Source organism: Dreissena polymorpha, chromosome 15, assembly GCF_020536995.1.
Source record: "Dreissena polymorpha isolate Duluth1 chromosome 15, UMN_Dpol_1.0, whole genome shotgun sequence".
NCBI lineage: Eukaryota > Metazoa > Mollusca > Bivalvia > Myida > Dreissenidae > Dreissena > Dreissena polymorpha.
In genome coordinates, this window is record NC_068369.1 from 41,209,804 (window position 1) to 41,227,294 (window position 17,491).

General features: G+C 35.2%; 1 protein-coding gene across 10 annotated transcripts in view; it reads left to right on the forward strand.

Moving 5' to 3' along the window:
• LOC127860348 (AMP deaminase 2-like) overlaps positions 1-17,491 on the forward strand; it is a 71,356-nt gene that overhangs the window by 2,684 nt on the left and 51,181 nt on the right. For 8 of the 10 annotated variants that reach the window (XM_052398365.1, XM_052398364.1, XM_052398368.1 and 5 more), the window contains exons 2-3: positions 402-621; positions 5,213-5,263. In XM_052398365.1, the coding sequence (XP_052254325.1) occupies positions 402-621; positions 5,213-5,263 (271 nt within the window). The remainder of the gene's footprint in view (positions 1-401; positions 622-5,212; positions 5,264-17,491) is intronic. The other 2 variants (XM_052398371.1, XM_052398373.1) reach the window with 1 other exon arrangement.

Here is a 17,491-nt window from a genome sequence, read left to right on the forward strand (position 1 = left end):
TCATGACTCGAAGATGACCCCTATTGATTTTCAGGTCATTAGGTCAAATGTCAAGGTCACAGTGACAAATAACATATTCACACAATGGCTGTCACTACAACTGAGAGCCCATATGGGGGGCATGCATGTTTTACAAACAGCCCTTGTATGTGATATTTATTTCACTCTTAATTTTTATTGGATAACATGTTTAGTTCTACATATTTTTTAAAATTGTTGTGATTGTCTTTGGAAAGGTCCTTCTTTATTCATGACTGTATTTGTCTTTTTTTTTCAATAAATTGAAGACATTTTTTTATAAAGCTAGTTTAATATTGTTAAATAAATACTGCTTCATTGTATAATAAGGAAATTGTTTCCTGTATTTCATACTTTTTATAATTTCACTTGAATAATTACAGCCAGCACAGATGTGCCTTCTGTGACCAGTTTTGAGCCTGTCAGTCTGAAGTTTCCCAAGCACAAGGGCCTGGATGGTGAGGATCCATTCAAGAATATCACTGAAACCTACTACAGACGTGCTCAGGGACGCAAGGAGATTTCAGCCCCGTACAAACAGGCTTCATATCCCATAGAGCAAATTGAGGACCAGCAGTACTTTGAGAGGCAGCTAAGTTCAAGGTACATGTAATCTAGGAAAATGTGATTAGATTCTTCTAAGCTACAATACTTAAGTTTGAAGTGATTTTCTCATTAACAAACTAGTTTGATGTGATTTTCCCATTACAAACCCTCTCAGAATGGTCTTTCTTGCTAATAAATAAAGACTTGTTCAAAGATTTGTTAATATCTATGTCTTCTTTAAATGTTTTACAAAAAGTACCAAGGAAAAATGAAATAAATTACTCTCACCTTGCACTAATTAGCTCATGCGACTTGCTTTATTACAAACCTTGATTTTTAACTTCATAAAAGTGATGTCAACAACAAAGTCAATCAAAAATTTAACAAATGCTTGCTTATACAGTACGGTCTGTTTTCATGGTCTATGTCTCTATGGTGACTATGCAATATAGGATTGTAGAACAAAAACATATTTTCTGTTAAAAGTGTTTTTCAGGTTTTTTTTTGGCCTGATTTTATAGCCGAAATTGGCTATGTTCCCAATCCCAAAAAGTATACTTTTTTCCCAAAATGTGGCAAAAAATTCCCTATTTCCAAAAAAAAAAAAAAATTTTTTTTTTTTAGAAAGAAGTCTAATGCGTATTTTATCTCAATTTCAATTCAATTACATCTAACAAAGTATTATATGATTTTGTTCTTTTAATTTGAATGATTATAAAGAGTTATATCAAATTTAGTATTTCCCTAATCAGTGGACTTTTCATGTGGAAAAAAAGGCTTATGAATTTATTTTCCCAATTTCATGAAAATGCCGATAAAATTCCCAATTCCAAAGTCATGGGCTATCTTCCCAAAAAGTGGGAAAAAAAAACTGTTTTTTTTGCAAGCCTAAGGTTAGGGGTAAGATATCATTGGCCACAGGAGGTAAATGTTTACACAAGGTAGGGTTGTAATTTATTGGTCATGTTAACATTCTTGAATTGTCAAGATATGAATTTATAGAGGATTATTATCAGTTGTTGCAGATGGGATTGTTGTGTTTAGTTTGAAATTTTAAACCGCACAAATGTCTTCATCTGTGGAGATACTAGACTGCATGGTGTAATGATTTATAAGCACCTTTAAAGTTGGATAGAATTAAAAAAGATATATTCATATTTTTATTTGTCTGCACTTAACATAACACAAAATAAAGCAGGCGTTTGTAAATAAATAAAGTGCAGTTGAACAAAACTTGTAACATTTAAAAACAATACAAATGTCTAAGTGTACGGCTAAAACAATCACGGGTTGCAATGGAATATTGCATAATTATGATTGTATCAAAATGAATTATTGTCAATGCTTAATTTTATCAGCTATTTGAAAATATTCTGCATGTTGTTTTTTAATCAAATCTCAAAGGATAGATAGAAAATGCAAAGAAACAAAAATATTTCAACAGACTGAAATAGAATGATTGTTTATGTATTATATTTATTTAAAGTCTAGTGCTCTTCAGGTATCCAAACCTGCTTATCTAAAAGTACATACTAAATTTATCAGCCTTTCCTTTAGCACCTTATTGTGAGAGTAAGTCTGATGTATGGTTGTCATCACAGTATTTAGTAATTTATAACCATGTTATCAACATTCTTGTGGCCTTGATAAAGGACAGTTGCTCTAATTAGATTATAACAAAGAGTTCAAGACCAGATGCGAAGCCTTATACATGTAATTTTATAGGATAAAACTTGTATGCCAGTGGATAAAAGAATCTTAATGAAAGAATTTCAAATCCTTGTGAAAGGTCCATGAAAAACTTTCACTTTGCAAAGTTAAAGTGAATTAAACAATTAAAAGAATGAAAGTTAATTAGTTGATATCTGTAAAAATTTCATGTACTTTTACATGCTATACAAATGAAAATAAATTCGCAATGCTGATAGGGGGAAAATAAATGTTTCTTTTTAGATTGAAAAAACAAAGTAACTTGACAATAAAATAAGTGCTTTTAGGTGTATTCTGTCTCTATCTCATAATAATGTTTTTTTTTCTTCATTATTTTTTACAGACTAAACTGAGAAAGTCACTTTGTTACACTGCTTTGTGAGGACCATAAATAACATTTGTATGCCCGCGTAGGAGAGCAGAATAGTTTCCATGACAACATCTGTCTTACTGAAACCAATTGATCTTACATGTTACAGGTATTGGAAACCAATTGTGACATCATTTGACAATTAGATAAAGTTCTGTCATTATTGCATGTTTTGAAGTTTGGCTTATGGCAGAACCCTTGAAAATGGGTGTTCAACAAATGGCTGTTAAAAAAAACATCTTTCAATTTGGCTAATGATTCTTTAATATTAATTAGTCAAATATAAAATATATAATTGTTTTCTCCTAATTTGCTCCCAAATATCATGCTGGTCAGTATCAAAGTCTTTGCTTTCCATTTCATGCACAGTTTCAACAGTTTGTTTTCAGTTACAAAAATAAGTCTTAACCCTTACAATGCGGGAACCGAATTTTTAAGGCCTTTGCAAACAGTTTGGATCCAGATGAGACGCCACAGAACGTGGCGTCTCATCAGGATCCAAACTGTTTGCTATTCTGTTAGTATTCTTTGAAAAAAATCGAAGAAAATGCGAATTTTATAAATTCAGCAGACGACATTTTAGCAGAAGACAAATTTCCCAGCATGCAAAGGGTTACTTTATGGTCACATTGTGAACTTACAGCTTTTATTGCAGTAAACACGTATATGGTTATTGTTATGTTATCTGGTGCCAACCATGTCATTGCAGTAAACACGTATATGGTTATTGTTATGTTATCTGGTGCCAACCATGTCATTTTGTTTAACACATAGTTTATACATTTTATATAACAAGTTCTCCAATTGTTATACAACTGTGTACACAGTATTAAATGTATTCACTATTTAACATTCTGCATTTAGAAGTTTAGAAGGTTCACCTGTATCTTTTGACTTCAGTAGTAGATATTGAAGCAGTATGACACCAGCTTATATAGGTGTTAGAAGGGAAATTTACAATACCTTGAACTCTCTTCATTCTCTTCTATTAAACTTGGGGTATTCTTTTAAAAATTACCAGTGTATGCAACATAATTTAAAATATTTTAGTAATTTATTTATAGCTGGAAATTGCAGCTTTGATTTAAAATCTCCCTCATTTAAATGAGTGTTAAATGTACATGGGTTGTGAAACACACTTTGTATCTCCATATTACCTCCATTAACACCTCATAAATGCGTACTTGTGTAACAGCAGCAAATGAACCCTCATAACATCTACATTTCATATAAAATGAACAGCGTCATGCAAAAACAGGTCTTATGCCATATGTGGCCAGTGGAGCTTCCCTGTCAGCTTTAAAGTCATGCAAGGATTGCAGGTCTCATAAGTGGTCTCTACTATCTCCTGACCAGACTGGGTCAAATGAAAAATTGCGTAGATACAATGTAGGTTTATGTAAGGAGGTATTTGGCATGGGCTTCTTTCAATTGTAATTTTATGAACCAGAATAAAGTTTGATTGGCAGCCAGTTAAATTTAGTTTAAAGTTGATAGTTGTCATCATATATCCGCTACAAAGAAATATTTATTCCCCCCTTTGAAGAAGAGGTAGTATATTGTTTTGCACATGTCAGTCTGTCGGTCTGTCCGTCCACCAGATGGTTTCCGGATGATAACTCAAGAACGCTTAGGCCTAGGATCATGAAACTTCATAGGTTCATTGATCATGACTGTCAGATGACCCCTATTGATTTTCAGGTCACTAGGTCAAAGGTCAAGGTCACAGTGACTCGAAATAGCAAAATGGTTTCCGGATGATAACTCAAGAATGCTTAGGCCTAGGATCATGAAACTTCATAGGTACATTGATCATGACTGGCAGATGACCCCTATTGATTTTCAGGTCACTAGGTCAAAGGTCAAGGTCATAGTGACTCGAAACAGTAAAATGGTTTCCGGATGATAACTCATTAATGCTTATGCCTAGGATCATGAAACTTCAAAGACCCCTATTGATTTTCAGGTCACTAGGTCAAAGGTCAAGGTCACAGTGACTCGAAATAGTAAATGATTTCCGGTTGATAACTCAAGAATGCTTACACCTAGCTAGGATCATGAAACTTCATAGGTACATTGATCATGACTGGCAGATGACCCCTATTAATTTTCAGGTCACAAGGTTAAAGGTCAAGATCACAGTGACAAAAAACATATTCACACAATGGCTGCCACTACAACTGACAGCCCATATTGGGGGCATGCATGTTTTACAAACAGCCCTTGTTTGTAGTTTATCTGTTGTAATTTTGCACTTCTATTGATTGTTTTCATAGTTGCAGACTGCTATTCAGTGAACAGATTCAGCTTCAAGAAATGTATCGCAAGAAACGAATTATTCCATACTTTCTTTTTAATTTTCTTGTATTTACGGTATGTACATTTATACTAAAGTGAACAGAGTCAAATTCAGGTTGAGGCATTTGGAGCGCAGTGAACTTAATATAATTTATAACATTGGACTTAAAAGATGCTTTAGTTTTGTGGTATGTAGCCACTATTTTTGCATTACCTTTAGTGATATTGTTCCTTCATAATGTTTATATTTATTGTTATGCTTGTTTTCAGACCTGCCCCTTTCATAACTGACACGATAAGCTCCACCTATGATGATACGTCGTGAGTTTCTAATATGGTTTATGATTATGTTGTACAGGTCAGATCTTGGTGGTATATTCAGATCAAATAAGCATCGTTTAAACAGGGTGCAGGATCACTTTGTTGGGTTCCCAATTAAACGTTAATGGCTGAAAACACACCGGTTGTGGTTCTTTTTTTTCAAATTACCTTTTTAAACAAATTTCCTTAAGAATTTCACAAAGTGCATACAAGACAGATTTTTATGCTGCTTATATAAATGTGAGATACATAAGAATTACTTTATTTAATAAGCCTGTGGTCTTGTTAAAATTTTTTGTTGTGTACTGCATGGTTATGCTTCATGCAACGTAAAATTTTGTCACCGATTTCAGACGTATTTAAGGATTTATTCTATACCTTAAGATATCGGCACAATCTGCAAGAAAAACTGTCTTTTATGCACAAAAGATTTTTATGTCCCTGGGGAACATATTGTTTTTGCCCTGTCTGTTTGTTGGTTTGTTTGTTGGTTTGTTTGTTTGCATCAAACTTTAACTTTTGCAATATTGAAGATAACAACTTGTTATTTGGCATGCATGTGTCTCTCATGGAGCTGCACATTTTGAGTGGTAAAAGGTCAGGGTCATCCTTCAAGGTCAAAGGTCAAATATATATTGCGTCAAACTTTAACATTGGCCATAACTTTTGCAATAATATTGCAGATAGCAACTTGATATTTGGCATGCATGTGTATCTCATGGAGCTGCACATTTTGAGTGGTGAAAGGTCAAGGTCATCCTTCAATGTCAAAGATCAAATATATGGGGGACATAGTGTTTCACCAAACCCGTCTGGTTGAAAATGTATTTCAATAGCTTGAGATATTTAAGAAATAAAGGTCCTGACCGTGTGTATAAATTCTGTCCAGCCCGTGTGTAACCCTCTGAAAACCCCATTGATTCTGCACCCTGTAAAAGGTTGCATGGGAGGTACTGAATTCTTGGATTTAAACATACATGTAGACTTATCAAGGACTTAGATTTACAAAAATAGAACCATGTTTAATAAAAAAAAAATTGGTTAAAAATTAATTATAATAATGGTTTTTCAGTATCTACAATTTCAAGCAACAAAATATTGTGTCTTTCAAAACATATCATCTGAAAATTGCCATAACATTACATTAAAGAGGTTGCTTTAGTTTTTCCTTATCTGTGATTACACATAGAGACCCCATTATGTATGTGGACAATGTTGAGAGTGACCAAAACATAGTGGAAGAAAACATAGATTACCGGTATACATATTTTAAATTTAGTCTAACTAATTTTTTTCCCCATGGACTACTGAAAAACAAGATTCAAGTCTCCTGTGCAAATGATTTTTTTACACCATGTTTAACTTACTAACATGATATATTATGATTGTGGTTTAAGAATTTCCTGCACATACCACCAGAGTTGGCTGTTTGTTTGCAGCATGTACATAGTCACCTTTTATTACACACCTTTTAGTTTGTATTTGTAAGACATGGAATACTGGCCAAATATTTGGGCTGTAGAAAAAAACTAAGCATTGATTAGTATATATTTTTCTGATTTCGATTTAACATGTAAAATACCTTAAAAAATACTTCTTTCTTTGACTAGAATTCCATGCTGTACTGCAATTTATTGCATGTTCTCATGTATGGCATAGTATTTGAATTGATTATTAATCAGATTTTCTGTCCAAAGTCAATATTCGATTTTTAAGAAAACTGAAGGGCATAAAAGCTCTTGTTGTTAATGATTGGAATTTTCCCTTATGACTAATTTTTTAACCCATTAAACAAATTTCTCTGCTGTTAATATTTTTCAGATAGAAATCAAGCCATTAAACAATATTCTGATCAATGCAGTCCCTACAAACAACTCTTTGCCATTAAAACGTACAAATTAAACCCATGAAATAACAAGTTTTTCAGTAAGGAAGTAGAACTGGTAGAAGTCAGAGCTATTCCTATTGTTTTAAACAAACTACCCAAATTAAGCAGCATGCAAAGATTGGTATTCATATACAGAAATGTCACTTTAGTAAAGCAAATAAATAATAATCAGAATATTTATGAACAATTCTGATGGAGGGCATTGTATATGGAAATTCTAGTATCAGTCTATTTGTAGTCATAGTTAATGCTATGCATATTTGGGTATGTGGTGGCATTGCATGTTTATTGTTAGTGAATTAGACTAGATTGTCATATTGAATGGCTTCATTGTGTAATGATGTTTATTTGCACATTTAAAAATGGCCATTTTATGATAAGGTCCTAGCTGGCGGCAGGACGGCTGGCCGGTTTGGAGGATGGTCCACTGTACATGTTTGTCTTGGGTATAACTTTGTCTACCATGGATGGATCTTCAAATTACTTTCATAGTGATAAGCATAAAAGGTGGAGTGTGGAGCACAAGAATCCAGTCCCTACTTCCATTCCAATATCACAGGCCAAGGTCATATTTCAAATATCAGAAACAAACCAGCAACCTTTTCTGAGCATATTTTTGGTTACCAAGGATTGGTTTTGAAATACCTCAATTTTTAAGTTGAAGAATACTAGACTTAGGACCTTGCATCAACGTCACTACTGAAGGTCTTAATTAAGTCTTTACATTGTCTTGACCTTTGTCATAGAGCATATCTATGTTTTTCAAATGGCAAGACACAGACTAGGTAATCACTTGATAGAAAAAATGGGGATGTCCATGCTGAGACAGGAATTTTTTTGCCGTTTTAACCCTTTATTACTTTTGTTTAATTTTAAATGACGCTCAGTTTCCAGCCATATCAGTAAGAAAGTGATAAGCATTTATTTCGTATTAAAATTCGCTATATATCTCCACTTAACTTGCTGCCAATTTTTAGCTCGGCTGTTTTCAGAGAAAACCCGAGGTATTGTCAGAGCCAGCTAGTCGTCGTGCAAAAACTTAACATAGGCTCTAAAATCAAAGTGCTTCCACCTACAACTTTGAAACTTTATATGTAGCTGCACCTTGATGAGTTCTACACGCCACACCCAGTTTTGGGTTACTAGGTCAAAGGTCAAGGTCACTGTGACCTCTAAAAAAAAAATCTTCTGACAAGCTTTCTTTTATTCAAAACTGCACCCGCAGGCGAGCGTTGGCACCCTTTATGCGGTGCTCTTGTCTTACTAGAGCTGTAAAAAGGTCATTTCGCTTAGAAATTTTGCAGCGAGTAAAGTAGAGATATAAAGCAAATATTAATAGGAAATTAACGCTAGTAATTTTCATGCTGATATGGCTGGAAAGTGAGCGGCATTTAAAAGAAAAAATTTACATACAATAAAGGATATAAAATGGCGAAAAATACCTGTATGGATGTCGCCATCTTGACTATCACGTCTGTGACAGAGGTAGGAAGCCTACTGAGATGGAGTGGCACACACAAGAACAAGTACAGTCCAACCCCTACTTCCGGTCACCCCTCATTGCCGGTCGCCCTGTGTAGGCGGCCGGTGTGTGCCGCGACCGTCGATAGACACTATATAATGTACCCCTCTTAAGCGGTAACCCCGTTTCTCCGGCCAGCGGCCAGCTATTTTGCATCCCAAATGTTAAATTTCCCCCATATGAGTGGTCTCGCGCGAGTAAGTCAGTCATGTACATTGGCAAAATTACACCGACGCAACGGCAATAAAATCGATACTTACCGTAATTACTCTATGTTTTCAGACACTTAAAAATAATTATTTTTTGTCGTGTCCGAAAACTTAGATACGAAAAATATTAACAAAATACAGGTGTCCGAAAACTTAGAGTCGAAAATGGAAGTGTTCGAAAATAGCGTCAATTGTATCTACCACTACCGGTAATATTACGCGCTTGTTAAATACCATGCCGTATAGTATAAATTACAGTTATACATGTTTGCACTGCATTTTAAATAATTGTAAATGCTTAATTCAGTTGACAGAAAGTTACTTCAAGGTTGTACTTTGACCAACGAGTTCAAAATTGAGCATGTGATGTACCTATACACGCTTGTATGAACCTGTAATTAACGCAATAAAAAAAGCAAGCTATGAATTCTTTGTTTGTTCATTTCCGATAGTTGTTGTGTAACACCTTCCATTGTTCGTAAAACTTGTAATAGGGTGCATCACAATTTGAAACATTTAGTATTTGTCACAGTAATTTTACTGAGAAGGGGTAGTATCATTGCGGTAGATAATTGAACTGTTAATTGGCACTACCCCCGGGTAATTGTCATAACGCTTATGCTATCGGGCGAAACCATTGTTTAATACCGGTTTACAAGGTTATTTACCCAATAACGCAAATGTAATGGTCCATTGCCCTCAGGCATGCACCCGCAATGTTTTATGATGTTAATCTGGTTGTAAAACCCCATGATCCAAGTGTCATTAGATATCGAAAACAGGTTAGAAATTTGGTAAAATAGCGCTGTATAATATACTGTCCGAAAACTTAGAGACATAAATAACGAACGAAAACTCGTGTGTCCAAAAATAAAGAGTCACGAAAAATAATTATTTTTGCTAAAAAAAGGGGGTGTCCGAAAACTTAGAGTGTCCGAAAACATAGAGTAATTACGGTACTTCCAGTCTGCGGTTTAGGCTCTGTAGTACTGAAGCGTGTTGTGTGATAAACATTTTGACAGCCAGTTTGCAAATTGCAATTAATTAGCGGCGGATTATCTGGTTATCGGGTTAAAAGCACTATGCGACTGTTTGATCTTTTTGTTTCCGCAGGTGCGAATATCACCTATTATTACTGGAAAAGATATTATAAATTTATAATTTATTATTTCTATTTCTTGAATCATACTATTTCAAGCACACATTATGACAATTATCGGCCAATTAAAAGTTAAAAAGAACAACGAAACTTTAAGCCGAAATCAACTGATCTACATGTTCTCTGTGCTACAAAGTTTTTATCAAAAAACCAATACACGCACGCTTTTCACGTGACATTGTACATTGGTGCATAATTTTTGCGCGCTCTTGTCGGGACAAAGGAAATATATGAGGACTTTTTTGATGCTAGAATTTGTAAACGTCTCGTTAACATAAAAAAATCGGGAGTGTGTTTCGGATTACAAATAATTATGGTATTCTCATTTGGGAATTAAACAAAGCATTAATATTTGTTTTTATTTTTACAATTGTTTCAAAATATTAATTTTGATAAAACCCTTTACGCGGCGAAAAAATGTTTTTAGAATTTATGCATGAAAAGCACGATTGCCAGGAGGATTACACCCGGTTGCTATAATCAATCTCTTAAGTAACTGGCCACGATTTTATCTTGGAAGAGATCACTGTCGGGACCAATTCATGCGGTAGGCAGAGATCATATTTTTTCGGTTTTGTCGGTCCTAGACTGATTGGGGTCATGAAAGACCGATTGAAAATCCCAAACAGTCGGTCCTATTCTGTTGCTAAAATTCGCATGTCATGAAATCAATTACACGGTGAACATGCTATTTATCTCGATTAGGTGTGATATACCATTCGCTGCAGTCTCTAAACCGGTCAGGACCAGTTTATTGCATGTCAGCCAACTAGTATGACCCCAATCAGCGAAGATTCGCGCAGTTTTGTATTTAGTCATGCGTGAATAACCCGTCTCAATATCAATCGATAATTTCAATGGCTTATACCTAGCACACTAATTGATCGGTCCGTAATGTGTACTAGTCCACGATAAAATCGTTTACAGTTACTTCGGAGATGGCAATCTTGATGTTATCCTCGTGGAAATTGTGCATTTCATGCATGAAACAGTAAACTTTCATATAAACAATGAAGAAATTCAGATTTTCTGCAATAATTGTGGGCGGACCTTATACACTGAAAGCACGCGCTGTAACTAAACAAAACATGCCGATACATTTTCCACCAGCGTAATAATTCGGCAATAAATGAATGAAAGTCGCGGATCTGATCGACAGAACAGCCGAAAGTTATTTTATGGCCGGAACTTAACACAAGTACTCAAGAAAAATAATATACATTGTATAAAGCTTTAGTAAAAATCGTGTTAGAATCGAAATAATTTGTGTACTTTATTGTTTGTTGTTGAATAACCACGACCGGAAGTTTAGATGCGTGGTATCAAATAGCACAGATTAATAATATTGACAACGATGAAAAATAAGTCAGATAAAACAGCACATGAAACACGGAGCGTATATTGACTCGTCTAGAGTCTGTGCACGAAACAACAATGAAATTGCAAATGATAAAACCAATTGAGAAAACTCGTATTTACCGTTTAAAAAAATGCCTAAGGGAATTTGACTTGTACTTTAATTATACCACCTTCATGAATGGCAAAATCAATTGTATTTATTTTAACGTAATTTCGGATATAATGACGATTTCGGATATAAATTTTCGGACACATTTTCCCCAGTTAAATCCAGACCGATTGATGTTGCCGGAAAATATGATCCCTGGCGGTAGGTATTACAAAGCCATAAAACTGCAATAAACCAATTAAATTATCGATTGATAGTGACACCGGAGTTATTCACGCATAACTGATTCACAACTGTTCCCATCTTAAGTGCATTGGGACCATACAACGCGCATTGTGTAAACAATGAATCATGAGAATGATTCTTTTTCATTGACTTTAGAAAGGAAGAAATACAATTATTATAAGTCTATACATTGTTTAGTATATGTACACATATTTACCATTTTGTTTATACAAAAATTGAACAGTTGGCCATGCACTCATCAACTCCAGACTCCCTATTTCCCAACCCCCTTTTAAGAGGCCACCCCACCAATTTGGCCGTTTCCCTTGACTGGCTGCTTAAGAGGGGTTGGACTGTACTTATTTTCAAGGTCAAGGTCATTTATGGAGGTAATAGCAAAAAGAGAAAATTATATTTCCATTACTTTTTTTCTGAAAAAACACACATACAATGTTCTTATTATGGACATATTTTTGTTAGAAAAGCACCCTTATTGAAACATGTACTATACACATATTTGTATGGTTTCTTATAATGTGGATTTACCAGAAGATGTTATGTGCCAAAAATAATGTATATGAAGAGCTTTGTTTCCAAGAGTTGTAATCTGTATTTGTAAGAAATTAAACTCTTTGAATATTAACTATTAGATCGGAAAAATAGGCAATCATGAATAAATGCATGTATAAGAATGCTTGCAAAAAATGAAATATTGTCTGGGATATGAATGTATGAATGTAGTCCAAACCAATTTCATGGAAATTTATAATTGTATTTTTTACCTCATTTCAATATCAAAATTGACTATGGTTTAGTTTATTTGATTCAATTTTATAAAAGGTATGTTTTTATATGTTAAAAGTATTTTTATACTATCTAAATTATAGTGATCTGGGTTTTGGTTGAGTGGCCCTTTTGTGATGTGAATAATAATTGTAATTTTTAAATTCAATGAAAGCAACAAGAAAACTACAATTTATATTCTAATTGTTTCAATTAATAAATTTGTGTGGAAAACATCAATATTAAAGACAATCATTGTATTAAAGGTAATTGGTTACATAGTTACTTATTGACCTTTTTTAGCTCACCTGAGCACAACATGCTCATGGTGAGCTTTTGTGATAGCTTTTTGTCGTCATCCATCGTACGCCGTCAACATTTGCCTTGTGTACTCTCTAGAGGCCACATTTAATGTCCTATCTTCATATTTGGTCAGAAGATTGGTCTCGATGATTTCTTGGATGAGTTCGAAAATGGTAACGTTTGCTTGAAAAACATGGCTGCCAATGGGCGGGGCATTTTTCCTTATATGGCTAGTATATAAGGCTTTACTAAAATATTGTTAACACTCTAGAGGCCACATTTATTGTCTGATCTTCATGAAACTTGGTAAGAAGATTCATCCCAACAATATCTTAGACGAGTTAGAAAATGATGCCGGTTTGTTGAAAAACATGGCCGCCGGGGGGGGGGGGGGCGGGGCATTTTTCCTTATATGGCTTTAGTAAAACTTGTTAACACTCTAGAGGCCACATTTATTTTCCAATCTTCATGAAACTTGGTCAGAAGATTTGTCCCTATGATATCTTGGATGAGTTCAGAAATGGTAACCTTTGCTTGAAATACATGGCTGCCAAGGGGCGGGGCATTTTTCCTTATATAGCTATAGTAAAATCTTGTAAACACTCTAGAGGCCACATTTATTGTCCAATCTTCATGAAACCTGGTCAGAAGATTCATCCCAATAATATCTTGGACGAGTTCGAAAATGATGCCGGTTTGTTGAAAAACATGGCCGCCAGGGGGCAGGGCATTTTTCCTTATATGGCTATTGTAAAACCTTGTTAACACTCTAGAGGCCATATTTATTTTCTGATCTTCATGAAACTTGGTCAGAAGATTTGGCCCAATGATATCTTGGATGAGTTTGAAAATGGTAACCTTTGCTTGAAAAACATGGCTGCCAAGGGTCGGGGCATTTTTCCTTATATGGCTATATATGGCTATAGTAAAATCTTGTTAACACTCTAGAGGCCACATTTATTGTCCAATCTTCATGAAACTTGGTCAGAAGATTTGGCCCAATGATATCTTGGATGAGTTTGAAAATGGTGACCTTTGCTTGAAAAACATGGCTGCCAAGGTCGGGGCATTTTTCCTTATAGGGCTATATACCGTAGGTTACCACGTATAACGCGCTCTCGTGTATAGCGTGCAGGCTGTTTTTTAAATGCAAAAATGGAGACAAAAATATTTAAAGACAGTAAAACCACCAAATCGGACAGAAAATGGCCGCCATTTTACTTTTGCACAATCCAATAATACGGGGCATTGGAAAGCTTAATTAAGCATTCAAAATAGGAAGCGTCATTATGATTAGGAGCATGGGTTGCACAGCACTATACTTTTCTGACAATTTTGTAATTTTCTAGCAAAAGATTAACAGTCCACGTGCATTTCGTGAAAAACGTGAGAAAATAAAATTAGTGTACATAGTGTGATTTTTCCTTGGGGAAAGCATGGGCATTACCGGTAAATTTGAATGTCGCATGGGAGACAGGGATACAGTTGTTGAGGTACACCACTGTTGAACATTCAATATTTATACACGCAAAATGCAATTGCATATCTTCACGTTCTCAAGTGTCAATTAGTGTCTCAAATGTCAATTAGCGTCTTAACAAGTTGTGGCACATATTACTCAATAACATCTGCCGATTACGAAGTGCAAAATGACCCCCTTTCACACCTACCGTTACCCGCAAAAAAGACCTCGTTGGCACCTACCCTTGCCTGCTCTCCGGAATGTCGACAACAATCCCCATCGGAATTCATCAATAAAGAAGTGTAAAAACACAAACAAAGAAATGTCAGCAAGTTTATTCAAACAAATTTATTTTTTACCAAAACTTCTTCTACCGCATTCATATCTTCCAGTAGCGACTCCTTGTGGTTTCGACAATGGCCCCTCAGTCTGTACGTTTATAGGGTGGTAGTTTTCTTGAAAAAATATGGCGGCCATTTTGATTATTTACGATTACACAACATATTTTTTACCAATTTAGCTGAGCCAGGATAGCGTTGTATCAATGTATAGCGCGCATTAGCTTTTTAATTTGAATTTTGGAGGTAAAACACTGCGCCCTATACGTGGAAACCTACGGTATGGCTATAGTAAAATCTTGTTTACACTCTAGAGGCCACATTTATTGTCCAATCTTCATGAAACTTGGTCAGAAGATTCATCCCAATAATATCTTGGACGAGTTCAGAAATGATGCCCTTTGGTTGAAAAACATGGCCGCCAGGGGGCGGGGCATTTTTCCTTTTGTTAAGACTCTAGAGGCCACATTTATTGTCCAATCTACATGAAATATGGTCAGAAGATTTGTCTTATTGATATCATGGATGAGTTCGAAAATGGTTACGTTTGCTTGAAAAACATGGCTGCCAAGGGGTGGGGCATTTTTCCTTATATGGCTATATATAGCTATAGTAAAATCTTGTTAACACTCTAGAGGCCACATTTATAGTCCGATCTTCATGAAACTGGGTCAGAAGATTCATCCCAATAATATCTTGGATGAGTTCAAAAATGATGCCGGTTTGCATGAAAACCATGGCCACTAGAGCTGCAACAATTCACCAACAGCTCGATTCGATTTCGATTTCAGACACTCCGATACCGATTTTTCGAATCGATTCATCTTCAAACTTAGTTTTATAATATATTCACTCTTATGCCTCAAAATTAACATTTCTGTTCAAATGTGATTTCAATAAAACACATAAAAAGAAAAGCAAATTAGGAATTTTAATATAAAAAGTTCTGACTAGAAGATTGTGTTGATTACACAATAATATAAAAAATAAATAATCATAAGAACGTATCTGGAATCAGTTGAATGGTAGTACTATCACTATAATACTTTTACCCAAGACCGCAATAAGCATGTCTACCATTGTGACATGACAGCATCACCTGTTACCTGTAGGACAAATCACATTCTCTAATAAACTTAACAAAATTCCAACAGAAATAGAACTACTTTTCTGGCTCGCGACTTCAGTAGTTGCACTTATGCGACCTCTTAGTCATGCTAAATCAATGTTATGTTTGCGTTTGACATGTTGCATTAGATTAGTGGTTGAGCCGGACTTTGCGTACGCCACATCCGTGAAGCACAGTTTACACTTTGCTTTATCGGTAGGGCTACCAACCCGAAACCCAAAATACTGCCACACTTTTGATTTGAGCTTCTTAGGCGCATCTGATAATTTCAAATTGTTGGCAACAACTTGTTCAGCCATTTTGACGCTCTTTCCAAAAGTAGACCGTAATGCGCTTATTGATTTGATGACTAAAGTAATAAGCAACCAATCGCGCGGGTCGTATATAATTACAGGTAAAGATAAAACCTTCACCTTCCCTTAGTAATAGTCAGAATACAGCATGCTTTACGTATCTATGTATATATATGTATATATGTTAAAGAATCGAATCGAATTTGGTAGGTTTGGTATCTTAATCGAATCGAAGCATTTCGAATCGATTTTCGATGAATCGGATCGAATCGTTGCAGCTCTAATGGCCACCTTGGGGGCAGGGCATTTTTCCTGATATGGCTATTGTAAAACTTTGTTAACACTAGAGGTCACATTTATTTTCAGATCATCCGAAAACTTGGTCAGAAGATTTGTCCCAATGATATCTTAGATGAGTTCGAAAATGGTTTTGGTTGCTTTAAAAACATGGCCACAAGGGGCGGGGCATTTTTCCTTATATGGCTATATATGGCTTTAGCAAAACCTTGTTAACACTCTAGAGGCCACATTTATTGTCCAATCTTCATGAAATTTGGTCAGAAGATTGGTCTCAATGATATCTTAGATGAGTTCAAAAATAATTATGTTTGCTTCAAAAAACATGGCTACCAAGGGGCGGGGCATTTTTCCTTATATGACTTTAGTAACTTCTGTTAATACTCTAGAGGCCACATTTACTGTCCGATCTTCATGAAACTTGGTCAGAAGATTCATCCTGATAATATCTTGGAAGAGTTAAAAAATGATTTTGGTTGCTTAAAAAACATGGCCACCAGGGGCGGGGCATTTTTCCTTATATGGCTATATATGGCTTTAGTAAAACCTTGTTAACACTCTAGAGGCCACATTTATTGTCCAATCTTCATGAAATTTGGTCAGAGGATTGGTCTCAATGAAATCTTGGATGAGTTCGAAAATAATAATGTTTGCTTGAAAAACATGGCTGCCAAGGGGCGGGGCATTTTTCCTTATATGGCTATAGTAACATCTTGTTAACACTCTAGAGGCCACATTTACTGTCCGATCTTCATGAAACTTGGTCAGAAGATTCATCCTGATAATATCTTGGAAGAGTTAAAAAAAGATGCCGGTTGGTTGAAAAACATGGCTGCCAGGGGGCGGGCAATTTTTCCGTATATGGCTATAGTAAAACCTTGTTTTAACTCTAGAGGCCACATTTATTTTCCGATCTTCATGAAACTTGGTCAGAAGATTTTTACCAATAATATCTTGTTATCTCAGGTGAGCGACTTTGGGCCTGACAGGCCCTCTTGTCTTATATATGTACATCCATTGCCTACTTGGATTAAGAAATGATCTTTATTGTAATTTACAGTACTATTGTGTTATAGACTCTTTTACCTGCCTGAAAAAATGTGTAAACAATGTCATGGTCCCCTTACTCATCCTGTGAGCTCTGTTAAACAT